Source organism: Oncorhynchus kisutch, linkage group LG4 (assembly GCF_002021735.2).
Source record: "Oncorhynchus kisutch isolate 150728-3 linkage group LG4, Okis_V2, whole genome shotgun sequence".
Classification (NCBI taxonomy): Eukaryota; Metazoa; Chordata; class Actinopteri; order Salmoniformes; family Salmonidae; genus Oncorhynchus; species Oncorhynchus kisutch.
This window is the reverse complement of record NC_034177.2, coordinates 71,619,646-71,636,469: the sequence shown is the minus strand read 5'-3', so window position 1 is coordinate 71,636,469 and position 16,824 is coordinate 71,619,646. Positions and strand designations below refer to the sequence as shown.

The 16,824-nt window shown below is 40.9% G+C and overlaps 1 protein-coding gene across 1 annotated transcript; it reads right to left on the bottom strand.

Moving 5' to 3' along the window:
- Positions 1-99: 99 nt before the first annotated feature.
- LOC109889950 (tumor necrosis factor receptor superfamily member 6) lies at positions 100-6,941 on the bottom strand. The gene is made up of 9 exons (XM_020481804.2): positions 6,801-6,941; positions 3,780-3,918; positions 3,428-3,562; positions 3,198-3,315; positions 2,692-2,768; positions 2,467-2,562; positions 2,196-2,260; positions 815-833; positions 100-719 (listed from the first exon to the last, which is right to left on the bottom strand). Exons 1-9 carry the CDS (start codon positions 6,837-6,839, stop codon positions 406-408), a joined length of 1,002 nt encoding a protein of 333 aa, XP_020337393.2. The 5' UTR covers positions 6,840-6,941; the 3' UTR covers positions 100-405.
- Positions 6,942-16,824: the final 9,883 nt, after the last annotated feature.

Here is a 16,824-nt window from a genome sequence, read left to right as displayed (position 1 = left end):
GAGGCTTGTGGAAGGCTACCCAAAACATTTGACCCAAGTTAAACAATTTAAAGGCAATGGTACCAAATACTAATTGAGTGTATGTAAACTTCTGACCCACTGGGAATGTGATTTAATAAATAAAGGCTTATATAAATCATTCTCTCTGCTATTATTCTGACATTTCACATTCTTAAAATAAAGTGGTGATCCTAACTGACCTAAAACAGGGAATGTTTACTATGATTAAATGTCAGGAATTGTGAAAAATTTAGTTTAAATGTATTTGGCTAAGGTGTATGTAAACTTTCGACTTCAACTGTATATAAATATATATTTTATAATGCAACAAACAGGTAATTCAACAAACTATTTGCACATAGGTACTTAGTACTGGCATGGACAGTACCACTGACCGTACGGTATCTACACTTGTTCTACCCCGGAGTTCGAAACTGTGTTTTCCTTGTTGCTGATGATAGCCATGATATTATTTGCCTTGGCATTTTTATTCATGCGGCGTAGAGTATGGATCAGTGTCTCAGAGGCTGTGGTCATCCCCTTCTTCTCCACCCAGGCCCTAAGTAGGCTGGAGCACTGCTCCTCGGAGTCATTGGGATAGTTTAGCTGGTGGGATTCTATGGTGGCAATAGTCATCCCACTGCGCTCGGCCACCTGTTTCATGTCCTTCCACCCCAAGGTCTTAGCGATATCTGGGAGATGTGGCCAGAGGTCAATACCTGAAACCAAGAAGCAGGATTGAGGTTCATTCTTAGTTAGGGATGGCATATATGGGTCATATTAGTAAACATGGTAATATTGATGATGTCATTACCCCTCAGTGGCTGCATTTCCTGCAAATAAGCAAACAAATGTTTACAAGTAAAACAAATTCACTAATGATATTTCACTCAGTAATTATAATAAGCGTCATGATACACTATATATACAAAAGTATGTGGACACCCCTTCAAATTAGTGGATTTGGCTAATTCACCCACACCCGTTGCCAACAGGTATAAAATCGAGCACACCGCCATGCAATCTCCATTGACAAACATTGTCAGTAGAATGGCCTTGCTGAAGAGCTCAGTGACATTCAACGTGGCACCGTCATAGGATTCCAACAAGTCAGTTCGTAAAATTGCTGCCCTGCTAGAGCTGCCCCGGTCAACTGTAAGTGCTGTTATTTTGAAGTGGAAACGTCTAGGCGCAACAAGGGCTCAGCCGCGAAGTGGTAGGCCACACAAGCTCACAGAATGGGACCGGCGAGTGCTGAAGCACGTAAAAATAATTGGTCCTCGGTTGCAACACTCACTAGCGAGTTCCAAACTGCCTCTGGAAGCAACGTCGGCACAAGAACTGTTCGTCGAGAAGTTCCTGAAATAGGTTTCCATGGCAGAGGAGCGACACACAAGCCTAAGATACCATGTGCAATGCCAAGCGTCAGCTGGAGTGGTATAAAGCTCGCCGCCATTGGACTCTGGAGCAGTGGAAACGCGTTCTCTGGAGTGATGAATCACGCTTCACCATCTGGCAGTCTGACTGACGAATCTGGGTTTGGCGGATGCCAGGTGAACGCTATCTGCCCCAATGCATAGTACCAAATGTAAAGTTTGGTTGCGGAATAAATGGTCCGGGCTGTTTTTCATGGTTCAGTCTTGGCCCCTTAGTTCCAGTGAAGGGAAATCTAAACGCTACGGCATACAATTTTAGACAATTCTGTGCTTCCAACTTTGTAGCAACAGTTTGGGGAAGGCTGTTTTAGCATGAAAATGCCCCCGTGCACAAAGCGAGGTCCATACAGAAATGGTTTGTCGAGATCAGTGTGGAAGAACTTGACTGGCCTGCACAGAGCCCTGACCTCAACCCGATCTAACATCTTCAGGAATTAATTGGAACGCAGACTGCGAGCCAGGCCTAATCACCCAACATCAGTGCCAGACCTCACTAATGCTCTTGTGGCTGAATGGAAGAATGTCCCCGCAGTTAAGTTCCAGAATTTTGCGGAAAGCCTTCCCAGAAGAGCGACCAACTCCATATTAATGTCCATGATTTTGGAATGAGATGTTCGGTTAGCAGATGTCCACATACTTTTGGTCATGTAGTGTATGTACTGTGACATTAATGTAGCACTAAAGATGCATGGGTGTGTTTTAAGCAGTGGTTTTGGTCAAGGACAGGGTGGAGTAGTGTAACCTATTGAAGATAATTACCTCAGCTACCTCTAAATTCTGGTTGGGCATTTTGGTCAAACCATCATTTTGCCCCAGCTTTTTCCCTAACGAAGCAAAAACAGACATTTAAAAAAAAAATTCAAGGGTAAAAACATAATTTTGATACTTTTGGACAGGGACCTTTCCAACAAAAAAACAGACTTCCTCTCTCTCCAACTGCTTTACTAACTAAAATGATAGAACAATCTCTTGTGCCTCCTTCTGGTGGTTTAGCATAGCCTACAGATGTCTGAATGACCCAAATGCTTACCAAAACAACATTTATTTGTTCGCCTCAGACAGCAAAAAATAAGAAAAACTGCAATAACCATAACTGAGCCAAGTACTGCTGCATGAGTTCTTCCTCCTGAAACAAAGAAATGAAAAATAACAGCCACATTTTCAAATAAAAAACAGACTTATTATAATCATACTGTAAGTGAAACCACATCTTTGTAATGCATTGAAATGTTATGGTTTTGCTCAATCCCCAAACCTCCTTGTTTTTGGTAGTCATGGCATATGGTGTTGTTGGTGGTGGTACAGGCAACCTTGGTACCTTCATCCCCACATCTTGAAGATAAATTAAAAGATTTGATGCAGGTTGATATCTCTCTAGTCTATATAATAATAGGCCTACAACCGACTTAACAATGTGTTATAAAGGTAGACCCAGCAATATGACGTAGATGCAGAAAGTTAAACAGCATAGTGGGTCAATGTCCGCATCAAGTAAGTGTTGAAGCGTGAGGCTCAACTTCTCCGCTGTTTTGGTCCCGTGTCTACCACACTTTAACAGAGTGAAGCGAACCCATGTACATGCGCAGATACTGTGTGTGACTGTGGGAAAGCAAAGTCTTGCATCTCACTCATCTCAATATCTGTGGCGCTACTCGTGGCAACATCATTTCGCTGAGTCTACCTTTAGCATTTACAAACAATAAACCAAATCAATGTTTTATTTGATGGTTATTTGGTTAAACTACAGTATTCTGGACTTACATGGTACACGGGTAGCAGGCCCTGCAGTGCACCTTCCCCTTGTCACAGTAGTGGCCCTGCTGGCATCGACACACTGTGTCCCTGATGATGGTACATTTGTCCTCCACCTCCAGATTGGCTACGGAGGACAACCACCACCATAACAGTACGTTAGAAACCTCACTTGCTACAGTGGGTAGGACTTATGTTAGGGTGTTAGTTCCACCTGTTGCGTGTGTGTGTATGCCTACCTTTAGGGTTGCAAGATGTGCAGGGCTCACAAGAGTCCAGGAAGTTTGGGTAACTGTTGTAGGTTCTGCCTAGCTCACAGAGAATACAGGTCCCATCGTCTGTGTTCATACTACAGTGGCTGTCCAGATGATGGCCTGTACACACAGAGTACCAAGACATAGGGAGTCAAAGGGAAAGACATAGTAGCATACAATCATTTTATTCATGCAATTTACAGTTGACTGAGACAGTACATATATTAACTAGTTCTTGCGCTGTTATTATGGTATTATGCTGTCATGGTGGGGACCATAAAAAAGCTCAAGTTAGATAGTTTCTTTACAGATAATATTAAACATTTTAGATGCTTACCAGCAGCACAGAGACAGCATGTCTTGTTTTCATATTGGTAATTGCCATCTTGACATCTCTGCCTTTTGGTGCGCAATTTGATGGTTATGTCTTGGGAACTCTGCTCTGCTTTGGAAGTTGTAGCTGAACGAACTATACACTGTTAAATGCCATGACATTATTGCGTGTTATTAAAACAGACACGAGTAAGTAGGCAGTTACAGTAGGCACATAATGTGTGTGTGTGTGTGTGTGTGCGTGTGTGTGTGTGCGTGTGTGTGAAAAGAGAGAGGAAGCGAGTGAGAAAGAGCTAGCGGGGTATTAGTGATTTAAGTATGATTGGAAGGTCAATAATGATCATTAAGAAAAAAAACATGCCTATGTGTGTCAACCCACTAGGCACAAACTGGTTGAATCAACATGTTTCAACGTAATTTGTCAATGTATTGTGATGTGGAATCTACATAGATAATACATTTAAGTTTTGAAAAAAGTAATCAACAGTTGGGTTGAGGGTGACATTTCAACCTCAGGATTATGTCATCATGGTCACCAATTTTCAACATAGAGAATTTTGTATCAAAAACCTTGTATCAAATATGTTGAATTTGTACCTTTGACACATCATCAGATCTTCAATGTTATATCCACTATCTGGAATTTGTTTTGGGCTGAGCAGCACCTGCTACTGGAGAATTGAACTATATACTGTACAGCTATCCATTTGGTCTCCCATCCAGGTTTTTAACCAAGCCCAACCCTGCTTAGCTTTGATATGCACTCAAGTGTACAAAACATTTTGAACACCTTCCTAATATTATGTTGCACCCCCTTTTGCAATCAGAACAGCCTCAATTCGTCAGGGCATGGACTCTACAAGGTGTTGAAAGAATTCCACAGCAATACTGGCCCATGTTGATTCCAATACTTCCCACAGTTGTGTCAAGTTGGCTGGATGTCCTTTAGGTGTTGGACCATTCTTGATACACAGGGAAACTGTTGAGCATGAAAAAACACACCATCGTCGCAGTTCTTGACACACTCAAGCTGGGGTGCCTGGAACCATACTTACAGTAAGTGTTAGGTCTCTCTTTATGTAGTGTTGTGTTGACTCTCTAGTCATGATTTATATTTTATTTATTTTGTATTTTTAATCCCAGCCCCCATCCCTGCAGGAGGCCTTTTGCCTTTTGGTAGGCCTTCATTGTAAATAATAATTTGTTCTTAATTAACGGACTTACCTAGTTAAATAAAAAATGAATTAATCATTCAAGTGCATTCATTTTAGTATAGCTAGGTGAGACAACCATATATCACAGTCAAATATTCAGGATACAAACATTCCATTCCAGCTAAACAATGGACATATAGCGTTTTGCAAAAACAACACATTGCCATACACATCTAAAATCTATGAATAAAAAAATCAGCCAACAGTAATATTTTACACACATGTGAAGCAATCAATTCTCAAACATTAACCCGGACGACGCTGAGCCAATTGTGCGCAGCCCTATGGGACTTTCAATAACGGCTGGTTGTGATACAGCCTGTAATCTTCAAGTTGTTCATTAGTATGTTGGTTTCAGGTCTCCATCTCAACCAAAAACCTAAGTTAAAGAATAAGACTGAATCTAATTTTATCTAAACAGCATTTAAAGTTTGATTTGATATAATTTAGTCCTTTTCTTTAACATACATTTTTTGGATGAAATGGAAGTGTGAATCCAACATATAAATTATTAATTTGTAGACAAACTGGAATCAAAGCCAGACTAAGTATGTGGCACAAAAGATACATCTCCTTCAAATGTTGATATTTCAACCAAACACAATTCAAGATGACTTTTGCAATAAATTAATTTGACTTAACTTTAGGCTATTTAATGTATCTTACAAACTAATGCAACAGTATTTTTTCAACCTTAAAATGAGTAACATCCAACTGTTGAGTGTGAAAAATCCACCAGTGTTGCAGTTCTTGACACAAACCAGTGCGCCTTGCACATACTACCATACCCCGTCCAAAGGCTCTTAAATCTGTTGTTCTTATTTACAATGACGGCCTACACCGGCCAAACCCGGACGACGCTGGGCCAATTGTGCGCCCAGCGGGGACATCTATGGGACATCCAATCACGGCAGATTGTGATACATCCTGGATTCGAACCAGGATGTCTGTAGTGACACTTCTAGCACTGAGATGCAGTGTCTTAGACCACTGTGCCACTCGGGAGCCACAACACATGTCTCAAGGCTTAAAAATCCTTCTTTAACCTATCTTCTCTCCTTCATCTACACTGATTGAAGTGGATTTAACAGGTGACAGCAATAAGGGGTCATAGCTTTCACCTGGATTCACCTGGTAAGTCTGTCATGGAAAGAGCAGGTGTTCTTAATGTTTTGTATACTCAGTGTATATGACATTCCAACTTGAACGTTGTTGTGCTTTTTAAATGGCTGAAAGCGAAGTGATAAAACATGTTAATGACACCTAAATTATTGTTTTTCTATTGGAATTTGGTTGTGCTTTTAGGTGGTTGAAAGTATAGTGATAACACATTGGGAATTCAACCAATTTCTGGCTGTATTTTAGGTGGGTGAATAAAGAATGAAATCTCATTGATCAACGTCTCAAACAAATATTACCCACATTTCCAGTGGTAAGTCCCAAGAAGTGAATAAAAAAAATACACATATACTGTACATCGAAAGTGAAACTAACGTTACTTGTCTTCAGCACAGACGAGTGAATGAATTTGACTAGGCTAGACTTTACGGAGTTATAAAGATACATGTATCTTACAGTGGCAATTATGTTAGTTGACAATTAAATATGTCTTAAATATATGATATATCAGACTATTGATACATCGTGTTTTGTAGCTGTGTAGTCATCTATTTAATTGACGCAAGATCACGGCGTAGTGACTTGAGTTGGATGGAAGTTAGTTTAGTTAGCTTCCGCCTGACAATAATAAAGTGTTACGAGTTTACCCTATACAAAGTATGCCAACGATAAAATGTTGATCGTCAACTCACCAAAATGCACAGGACACATAGAAACGTATATTTGTTCATCTTCCAAATTGACGCCACCAAGAATAAATTTCTGCGCCCTCTGTACGGTCGTTGCAAATGTTCGTTAGTTTTAGTTTTGAAGGAAGTAGACACCCACAATAACCAGTCTGTCATTAATGGTGTACTATATGTACAATTTAGCACAATGTTTTTATTTACTAACGAAATCCAAATGTACGCTTGACTATTGAAAAGGCGTATCATCTCATGAGATCCACACAATGCGTTGAAGTAGGAATTTACAGTGCCTTCAGAAAGTATTCACACCCCTTGACTTTTTAAACATTTTGTTGTTACAGCCTGAATTTAAAATGGATTAAATTGAGATTTTTTTTTGTCACTGGCCTACACACAATAACACATAATGTCAAAGTGGAATTATGTTCTTCTAAATATTTACAAATGAATTGAAAATGAAAAGCTGAAATGTCTTGAGTCAATAAGGATTCAACCCCTTTGTTATGGCAAGCCTAAATAAGTTCAGAAGTAAACCTTTGCTTAACAAGTCACATAATAAATTGCATTGCCTCACTCTGTGTGCAAGAATAGTGTTTAACAAGCTTTTTTAATGACTACCTCATCTCAGTACCCCACACATACCTGTAAGGTCCCTCTTTCGAGCACTGAATTTCAAACACAGATTCAACCACAAAGACCATTGGTTGATGAGTAAAAATAAAAAGCAGACATTGAATATCTGTTTGAGCATGGTGAAGTTATTAATGACACTTTGGATGGTGTATCAATACACATAATCACCACAAAGATACAGGCGTCCTTCCTAACGCAGTTGCCAGAGAGGAAGGAAACCACTCAGGAATTTCACCATGAGGCCAATGGTGACTTTAAAACAGTTACATGTTGTTGAATGGTTGTGATCGGAGAAAATGAATAATGGATCAACAACATTGCAGTTACTCCACAATACTAACCTAATGTGACAAAGCACATAACTTTTTGTCCTGAATACAAAGTGTTATGTCTGGGGCAAATCCAATACAACACATTACTGAGTACCACTCTCCATATTTTCAAGCATAGTGGTGGCTGCATCATGTTATTGGTATGCTTGTAATCATTCAAGTCTGGGGAATTTTTTAGGATAAAAAATAAATGGAATGGAGCTAAGCAAAGGCAAAATTCTAGAGAAAAACCTGGTTCGGTCTGCTTTTCACCAGACACTGGTAGATGAATTCACCTTTCAGCAGGACAATAACCTAAAACACAAGCCCAAATCTACACTGGAGTTGCTTACCAAGAAGGCAGTGAATGTTCCCAATGGCCTAGTTACAGTTTTGACTTAATCTACTTCAAAATCTATGGCAATACTTGAAAAATGGTTATCTAGCAATGATCAACAACCAATTTGACAGAGCTTGAATCATTTTGAAAAGAATAATATTGTACAATCCAGGTGTCCAACGTTCTTAGAGACTTACCCAGAAAGATTCACAGCTGTAATCGCTGCCAAAGGTGATTCTAACATGTATTGACTCAGGGGTGTGAATACTTATGTAAATGAGATATTTCTGTATCTAATTTTGAATGAATTCACACAAATGTCTAAAATGTCACTTTGTCATTATGGGGTATTGTGTGTAGATGGGTGAGAGAAATATATATATATATATATATATTTAATACATTATGAATTCAGGCTGTAACCACATAATGTGAAAGAAGTCAAGGGGTGTAACTACTATCTGAAGGCATAGTATATCACTGCATGTACCACTAGAGGAAGTGAGTGGCCTTAGCGCGGGAAGGACTGGGTAGCTCCTCTCTTTACTTATTTTCAGGGGTCCGTTACTGCAGCGAACCGTCAGGACCGACAGGATGTGTGCTGGTCATTTTTCAAGCACACCAAGTCCCGAGGCAGATTCGATTGTTTCACTATCAAGCTCTCTTCCTACCATGCTGTGCAATAGAGAGCATTGGTTGGTAATCCTAAACTGCCAGTCAGTGTATTAGCTACAGTCAACAATGCTGAGACTACATTGCATAAGACACTCCTCGGGGACTTATACGGCCTCAAGGTTTTCTTCTAATCAGGTGGACAGGAAAAACTTCTGGCCATATACCCATGTCATCAATTTGTTCCAAATAGAATATGAATCCATGATAGACATAATATGGAGAAATGGATGCAATAATTGTAATACATTTTCGAATTTCTAACGTTTTATTTATTTTATATATTTTACCTTTATTTAACCAGGTAGGCAAGTTGAGAACACCTTTATTTAACCAGGTAGGCTAGTTGAGAACACCTTTATTTAACCAGGTAGGCTAGTTGAGAACACCTTTATTTAACCAGGTAGGCAAGTTGAGAACACCTTTATTTAACCAGGTAGGCTAGTTGAGAACACCTTTATTTAACCAGGTAGGCAAGTTGAGAACAAGTTCTCATTTACAATTGCGACCTGGCCAAGATAAAGCAAAGCAGTTCGACAGATAAAACGACACAGAGTTACACATGGAGTAAAAACAAACATACAGTCAATAATGCAGTATAAACAAGTCTATATACAATGTGAGCAAATGAGGTGAGAAGGGAGGTAAAGGCAAAAAAGGCCATGATGGCAAAGTAAATACAATATAGCAAGTAAAATACTGGAATGGTAGTTTTGCAATGGAAGAATCTGCAAAGTAGAAATAAAAATAATGGGGTGCAAAGGAGCAAAATAAATAAATAAATAAAAATTAAATACAGTTGGGAAAGAGGTAGTTGTTTGGGCTAAATTATAGGTGGGCTATGTACAGGTGCAGTAATCTGTGAGCTGCTCTGACAGTTGGTGCTTAAAGCTAGTGAGGGAGATAAGCGTTTCCAGTTTCAGAGATTTTTGTAGTTCGTTCCAGTCATTGGCAGCAGAGAACTGGAAGGAGAGGCGGCCAAAGAAAGAATTGGTTTTGGGGGTGACTAGAGAGATATACCTGCTGGAGCGTGTGCTACAGGTGGGAGATGCTATGGTGACCAGCGAGCTGAGATAAGGGGGGACTTTACCTAGCAGGGTCTTGTAGATGACATGGAGCCAGTGGGTTTGGCGACGAGTATGAAGCGAGGGCCAGCCAACGAGAGCGTACAGGTCGCAATGGTGGGTAGTATATGGGGCTTTGGTGACAAAACGGATTGCACTGTGATAGACTGCATCCAATTTGTTGAGTAGGGTATTGGAGGCTATTTTGTAAATGACATCGACAAAGTCGAGGATTGGTAGGATGGTCAGTTTTACAAGGGTATGTTTGGCAGCATGAGTGAAGGATGCTTTGTTGCGAAATAGGAAGCCAATTCTAGATTTAACTTTGGATTGGAGATGTTTGATATGGGTCTGGAAGGAGAGTTTACAGTCTAACCAGACACCTAAGTATTTGTAGTTGTCCACGTATTCTAAGTCAGAGCCGTCCAGAGTAGTGATGTTGGACAGGCGGGTAGGTGCAGGTAGCGATCGGTTGAAGAGCATGCATTTAGTTTTATTTGTATTTAAGAGCAATTGGAGGCCACGGAAGGAGAGTTGTATGGCATTGAAGCTTGCCTGGCGTAACAAAATGTGGAAAAGTCAAGGGGTCTGAATACTTTTCCCGAATGCACTGTAGCTAAATATGTATTTACATTTCTGATTTATTTTTTATTAAGAAGTCTACCACTCTACCACTCTACCAGGCAAAAATGGGGTGGCTCCATATCTATATTTTTTTAAGGGTACATACATCTATCACATTTTCATTTTAGGCACTCACCACTAGTATACAAAAGAGAGATTATTTTTCCACCCTCTATTTTATCACATAAATCGTGGTTAATTGTGTTTCTTGTCTGTGACTAGTTGCTTGACAATGTCGTAGAATTTTGTGATAAAAATATGGTTTAGAAATAATTTTTGGAACCCATTGGGGTTCAAATTTACCCCTGTTTGCACTTTTAGGGTTAAAGGTTGACGCAATCCAGAGCTCCCTACAGACCAACGGTCTGCATACTACACTTATGGAGTAATCACTACTGGTGAGGCACAGCAGCGACTGTCACATCACTCAGTTACCACACATCTCTATCAGACACATACAGTATGTTTGTACATTCATTGGAGCCATGACTCTAAATCACTATATCACATGCTATCACAGTGGAGATGTGAGGACCAATTGTTACAATTTTAATTGTATAGGCCGGTAGTGATTTTTTGGTGTGATATTTTTATGATTGTATACTGAGAATAAAATAGCCTTATAAGATATTTATGATCCAGTCGTAGGTTGGTACATTAGTTAAACACTTACTGTTACGTGTTACTCCTGTGATGCCTTAAAAAAAAAACGGAGCTACTGTACATGGTATCACCCCTGCCATTCTAATAGCTTATTGACATTTTGGGGAGAGGGAAAGTAGAGAGAGCAAGAGAGTGGTCAGAGCAGACCCGGCACCAGGATAAAGTGACTAAGGGGGCAGCTAAAATCGGCGAGGGGGCACAATTTTGTGGGGGTTCTTGCATTGGAATTATATTGAATTCTACTTATATAACGCTACACCATAGTAAACATAAAGTTCAAATGCCGAGACTCCAAGACCATTGAGTGCTTTTAAAGTGACATGTTGGCGCAAAATCTGTAAACCATCTCCCCTGTATCAGCACAACGGACAGCGGCCTACACTGTAAAGCAAGGCCTATTTGGCAACGAATATAGGCTACAAGATAGATAGGCTGTTAGTAATTGGTGAATTACCCTATGTGAATGCAGCCGAATACAACTTGTTTTTCTTTCCATAGTGTAGTGCATTTCAAATGCTCCTTGCTTTATGCGTGCCTAGCGAATCCTTTGTTTCTATCAATAGCATGCTTCCAGATAGAATACATGCCTTGGGTCAAGGCCTTGTCTGAATTAGCATTAGACCTAATACAGGACTTTTGACATGGGAACCAAAATGTCGCATCTGCAGTAACCTATTATTCCAGCCACTCTCTGCCTATGAACCAGTTGCTATTAATTATCAGGAACAGTCGGGGTGGAGGGGGCTGTGAAGCCATTATCCTGGCGGAACTTGTGGAATGGGGGGGGGGGGGGGGGCTCTTCACACAGAGCTAGCTGGAGCTTGGCAGCTTCAGTGCTGCTGGGCTTGGCGGCGGCCTCTGTGGTTTAATTTCTGATATCCATAATGGCAGTGGCAGATTAGCTGGTTAGAGCTAAATAGGCTAATAACACTAATGCCTTTTAAAGCTAGCTAAGAAGCGAACTAAACTCTGTAGTGGTGTGGCGTGAGGCAGAGTTCAGTGAAGCAGCTTCAACTGTAAACTTGACCCCGTCCTTATAAATCAAAATCAGATATTACAGGCGGAGGCGTATCTCTTTATTCACGTATCTTACCACGTTATTCACATAGCTTACCACAGATGAGCAGAATTTTTTTATGCTTTTTATGGACACTCAAAGGAGTCATACCTAACCACCCAGTGGCTTTCCATAGCCCCCCTACACACAAACACACACACACAATCCGTGGCACGCTCTGTCCATGGTGCTGATACTGTAAGGTTCTGTGTTTATTTTCTTAGTCAACCTTGTGTTCTGTTTCATTGTGTTCTTGAACGTAGCCCTCTTTCTTTGTGTTCTTGGACATAGCCCTGTCTTTCATTTTTGTTCATTGATTTCACCTGTGTTAGTTACTCTCCTGGTCTCATCAGCTCCTTATTTAGTTCAGTTCATTCTGTTTGTGCCTTTGTGAGGTATTGTTTGTTTTGACTCCACTAAGCCTTTTCCTAGCTCGTTTGTGAGAACCAGTTATAGCCTTCAGTCCTAGTTTTGATTCACCTGCCTATTTGCCTACCTGTGTATGACCATTGCCGGCCTGTGACCAAAATTTGTGCCTTCTGCAAAGGCGAAATAAACACCTGCCGCGCTCTGAGCGTGAATCTACACCTTTTTCTCCCTGAGTATTCATTACAGACACAGCACAGCAGAGATACAGATTCAACGTCAACCTGTCATTCAATCATTTGAACTTTTTAACTATTTCTATATAGGGACATAAAACTAAAACTGAGGTGGTATGAGTTTCAATTTAGGGGGCTAATCCCCCTTTTGCACCCTCGTGGAACCAGGCCTGGGTGAGAGGAAATGTAATCCTTCACATTGGTTTTCTGTGAGTCCTATTCAGATAGATAGGGCAGGAGGGAGTGGGAAAGAATATTTGTGGAAATAGTATGATGTGTGGGATCACTGAAAAGATACTGAAATAGTGGATATTCCAAGAGTGGCCATTCAGGTTTGAAATAGAGAGTAGACATGATAAGTGCACAGCGGTGCACAGCTGGGACGGGACTCATTACTGTTATAAGTCTGGGGACTGTGCTCAGGCCTCTCAGACCTCTGGATGACTTTATATTCAGCAGTTAGTTATGGTACTAGTTTGATGGCCAGCAGTGGATACGACACTGCTTGTAACACTGGGAGTCTCCATCAGCATCAAAGGGACAATATAGTGAACCAGAAAAGTGGTAGAATCTTCAATTCTTCTCATAGAAATAGTATTGAAAGAATGGACACTGAAGTCGTGGCTGATTGAATGCTTCTAGTTAGGGGTTGCCCATAAAGCTATGATCTAAGATCAGCTAGCTATACAATAATCTAGGTATGTTGCAGTGAATTATTTCAATGTAACCTGGTATGTTAATTCTTTTTTACAAACAATGTTTAAAAAACAGTTCCCTCAACTATTTGTTTGATCTCTGCCAAGTGGAGTCAACTAGGACTTTAGCCTTTCTACGAAAAGGCCTCATGTAAATTTTTATATTAAAAGAAAAGTATTTTTGGCTGGAGAACAAGAACTTCCTAGAAGCAGACCTCCTGTGGGATTTGTTTTGTTTTTTCAAGTGTATCAAATTTCAGCCCTTTGTAGACTGACTGATTCTTGGAAGTTCCGACTTAGCTTTGTGCTAGCCTACAACGTCTGTTCTTATGGCTCTTCAAAACTGAAATATAGACCTATACAGCTGATAAACATGTTTAGTCACATATCTCTATAAAAATGTATCATATTTTCAAGCAATCACACATATTATACGTCTTTGGCAGTTCACAACAGATGTATGTCTGATGGAGAAGGACATTTGATATTGAAATAGCTCAATAAAGTGTTCAACCTGAATCGTTCACATTTTCATCATTTTCTTAATTGACAGTGACATCATGAATACTAGACTAGGTCAGATGAATGGTATTCGTTCTGTAGGTCTCTGATATTGCATCAGGGAGTGATGTAGCCAATGTTTATCTTCACCCAGGACTGTAAATATCACACTAGTCTGACTGTTTAATCCTATAGATTGATATATTAAATACTTTGAGTGGATGTTTGCATTTGTAGACCTGTTTGAGCTTGACAGGCAAGTAGCACCTTATCAGATGCTTAAAGCCTTTAAGCAAAGATGTGTGTGTGTGTCTGTGTGCGTGTGTGTGTGTGTGTGCGTGCATGTGTGCCTACGTTAGCCAGTACATATACACCCTGAACGCTGACTTTTAGGTAGGCCTATAGCCTGCACATAGACACATAATTTGGTTAGTACTTTACTTATGTTGAAAAGTAACAGCAGTTGAAGATTCCAAAACCGTACTTTGACCCTTAATTTACAGCTATGGTTGGGGATTCTGCCACGGTTTGCTGTGAGGCTTTCAAACCAGACAATACCTCTCATTTATTCAAGCCAAATGGATGACAGAATTAGTTCAACACAGTCGTTCATTTAATTTCTTGGAAGAGATTCCCCTGAATGAGCGCTGAATGTTTCTCATCAAATTTTGAAAGCGTAAAGTCTAGCCAGTCTGTGTTCCCCAAACAGTCTTTTTGGGTGAATAGTAGATTTGGTTTCCAAGCCTCAGCAGAATGTTTTTTTTCCTTCTCGTACTAGCTTTGCTATTCCACAGAGATGGAAAAAGCAGTGTTGTGTTTTGTTGTGTGGAGGATGCATAGGAATGTATAGCGAAGTTTCCCTTCAGAGAGTACGTGGAGTAAGAGGACACAGGTAATAGATCTACTTGCAGGGGGTATGAGTCATTTTGTACAGTAGTGAATTTCAAGACGATGTTATTATTATTCAATGGTAGCCCATTTGTTTAAACTGTTACTGTTCTAAAACTGGTAAAGTTGTAGAAGTGACTTGCTGTTAAAGTATGTCAGACAACAGGGTTTTCAAAGCTGTTTAATTATTTCCATTCCAAATTGAGTAATTAGGTAGTCTGCTCCGTGATTTGGCCTGAGTTTAGGTAGTAATTATTCAACGTTCACTTCATTAAAGTTTGACATTTTAGTCATTTAGCAGACACTCTTATCCATATCGACTTAAGGTAGCTAGGTAAGACAACCGCATATCACAGTCATAGTAAGAATATATATATTTTTTATCTCCCTTTGGAGACACTGTCTAAACTTCAAAGTGTTGTTGCTTTCAGCCCAGTGATCCTGACCGCTGAGCTTTGACCTGGTACCACTGCAGCCTAGCACTCATGAACTTAGACCTTCTAAAGTTGGAAACATTTGTGGCCCACAAGACGTTAGCAGTCAGAGTGAGAACAGGGTGAGATAGGATGTGACCACTGTAAATGTGTAAGCAGACCATCTTAGAGGGCATGTGACTCATAGACTGTTGCCACTGTTTGCCTGCTTTGCACCCCTTCCCGCCTGATGCCTTCGCACGTACAGGGGACAGTGGGGATGTGGAAGTGTAGGTTGCCCAGAGAGCTGATGTTGTACAGCACATAGAACAGGAAAAGAGACATGCTGCTCCATGACCACAGGACGTGACCTCAGAGCTGATGAAGAGGAGCTCAGGGGCAAGCAGAGAGTGTTGAGTGGATTTTGAGTACTTTATGTGCTGAAACACACACACACACACATGGAACGCACACACTCATACTTTCTCTCTCTCTCTCCCTCACACACAAAACACACACATACAAAACCCACAGAAATAAATCTGCAAAGCTGGCTCTAGACGGTATGTCTGTACAGAGAGATTTCCCTGCCCCGTTTCTAGTGGTCGGCCTAATTAAAGCTGAGTGTATCTGTGTGTCTGTACACTGCTGAGGGATTTGACTGGGAACATTCAGCCAGACAGTGTCTGGAGGGAAAGACAATGGAGGAAGGAGAGTGAATAGTATGCCTTGTTACAACTGGCTGTGCCGAGTGCGGCTCTGACTGCCATAGAGAATGACAGGAATAATCCCAGCTGAAAATCCCATAGAGATAGATTTATCGGGGGGTAGTGGTATCTGAGAAATCCGGTTAGGGACTTAATGCAAACAGAACAGAGGCAGAATGAGCTAAACCAGTGTGCCTGCAGCTGTACAGACCCCTAGTCAACATGTCAACTCCTCACCACCTGTCTCTGTCATGTCATCACACTGTCCTCAACCTGTCCTCTTCCTGTCCTCATGCTCCTTAAACTCTCTACTTGCACAGGTCTTGTATAGGACATGTGAGCTAGCTAGCTGGTGATGCTGAAATCTGAAGTAGTCTCTCCCCTAGCAAACTCAAGGCCATGGTCCAGCCATGGTCCAGTTTATTAGGTACACCCATTTAGTACTGGGTCAGACCCCCCTTTTCCTTCAGAACAGCCTGAATTATTTGGGGCATGGCACCATTGCTCAATTGGTATCAAGGGACCTAACATTTGCCAGGAAAACATTCCCCACACCATTACACCACCACCACCAGCCTCTACCATTGACACCAGGCAGGATGGGGCCATGGACTTATGCTGCTTACGCCAAATCCTGACTCTGCCATCAGCATGACACAATAGGAACTGGGATTCGTCAGACCAGGCAATGTTTTTCCACTCCTCAATTGTCCAGTGTTGTTGATCGCATGCCCACTGGAGCCATTTCTTCTTGTTTCTAGCTGATAGGAGTGTAACCCGGTGTGGTCGTCTGCTGCCATAGCTCTTCCGTGACAAGGACTGACAAGTTGTGCATTCCAAGATGCCGTTCTCCACAC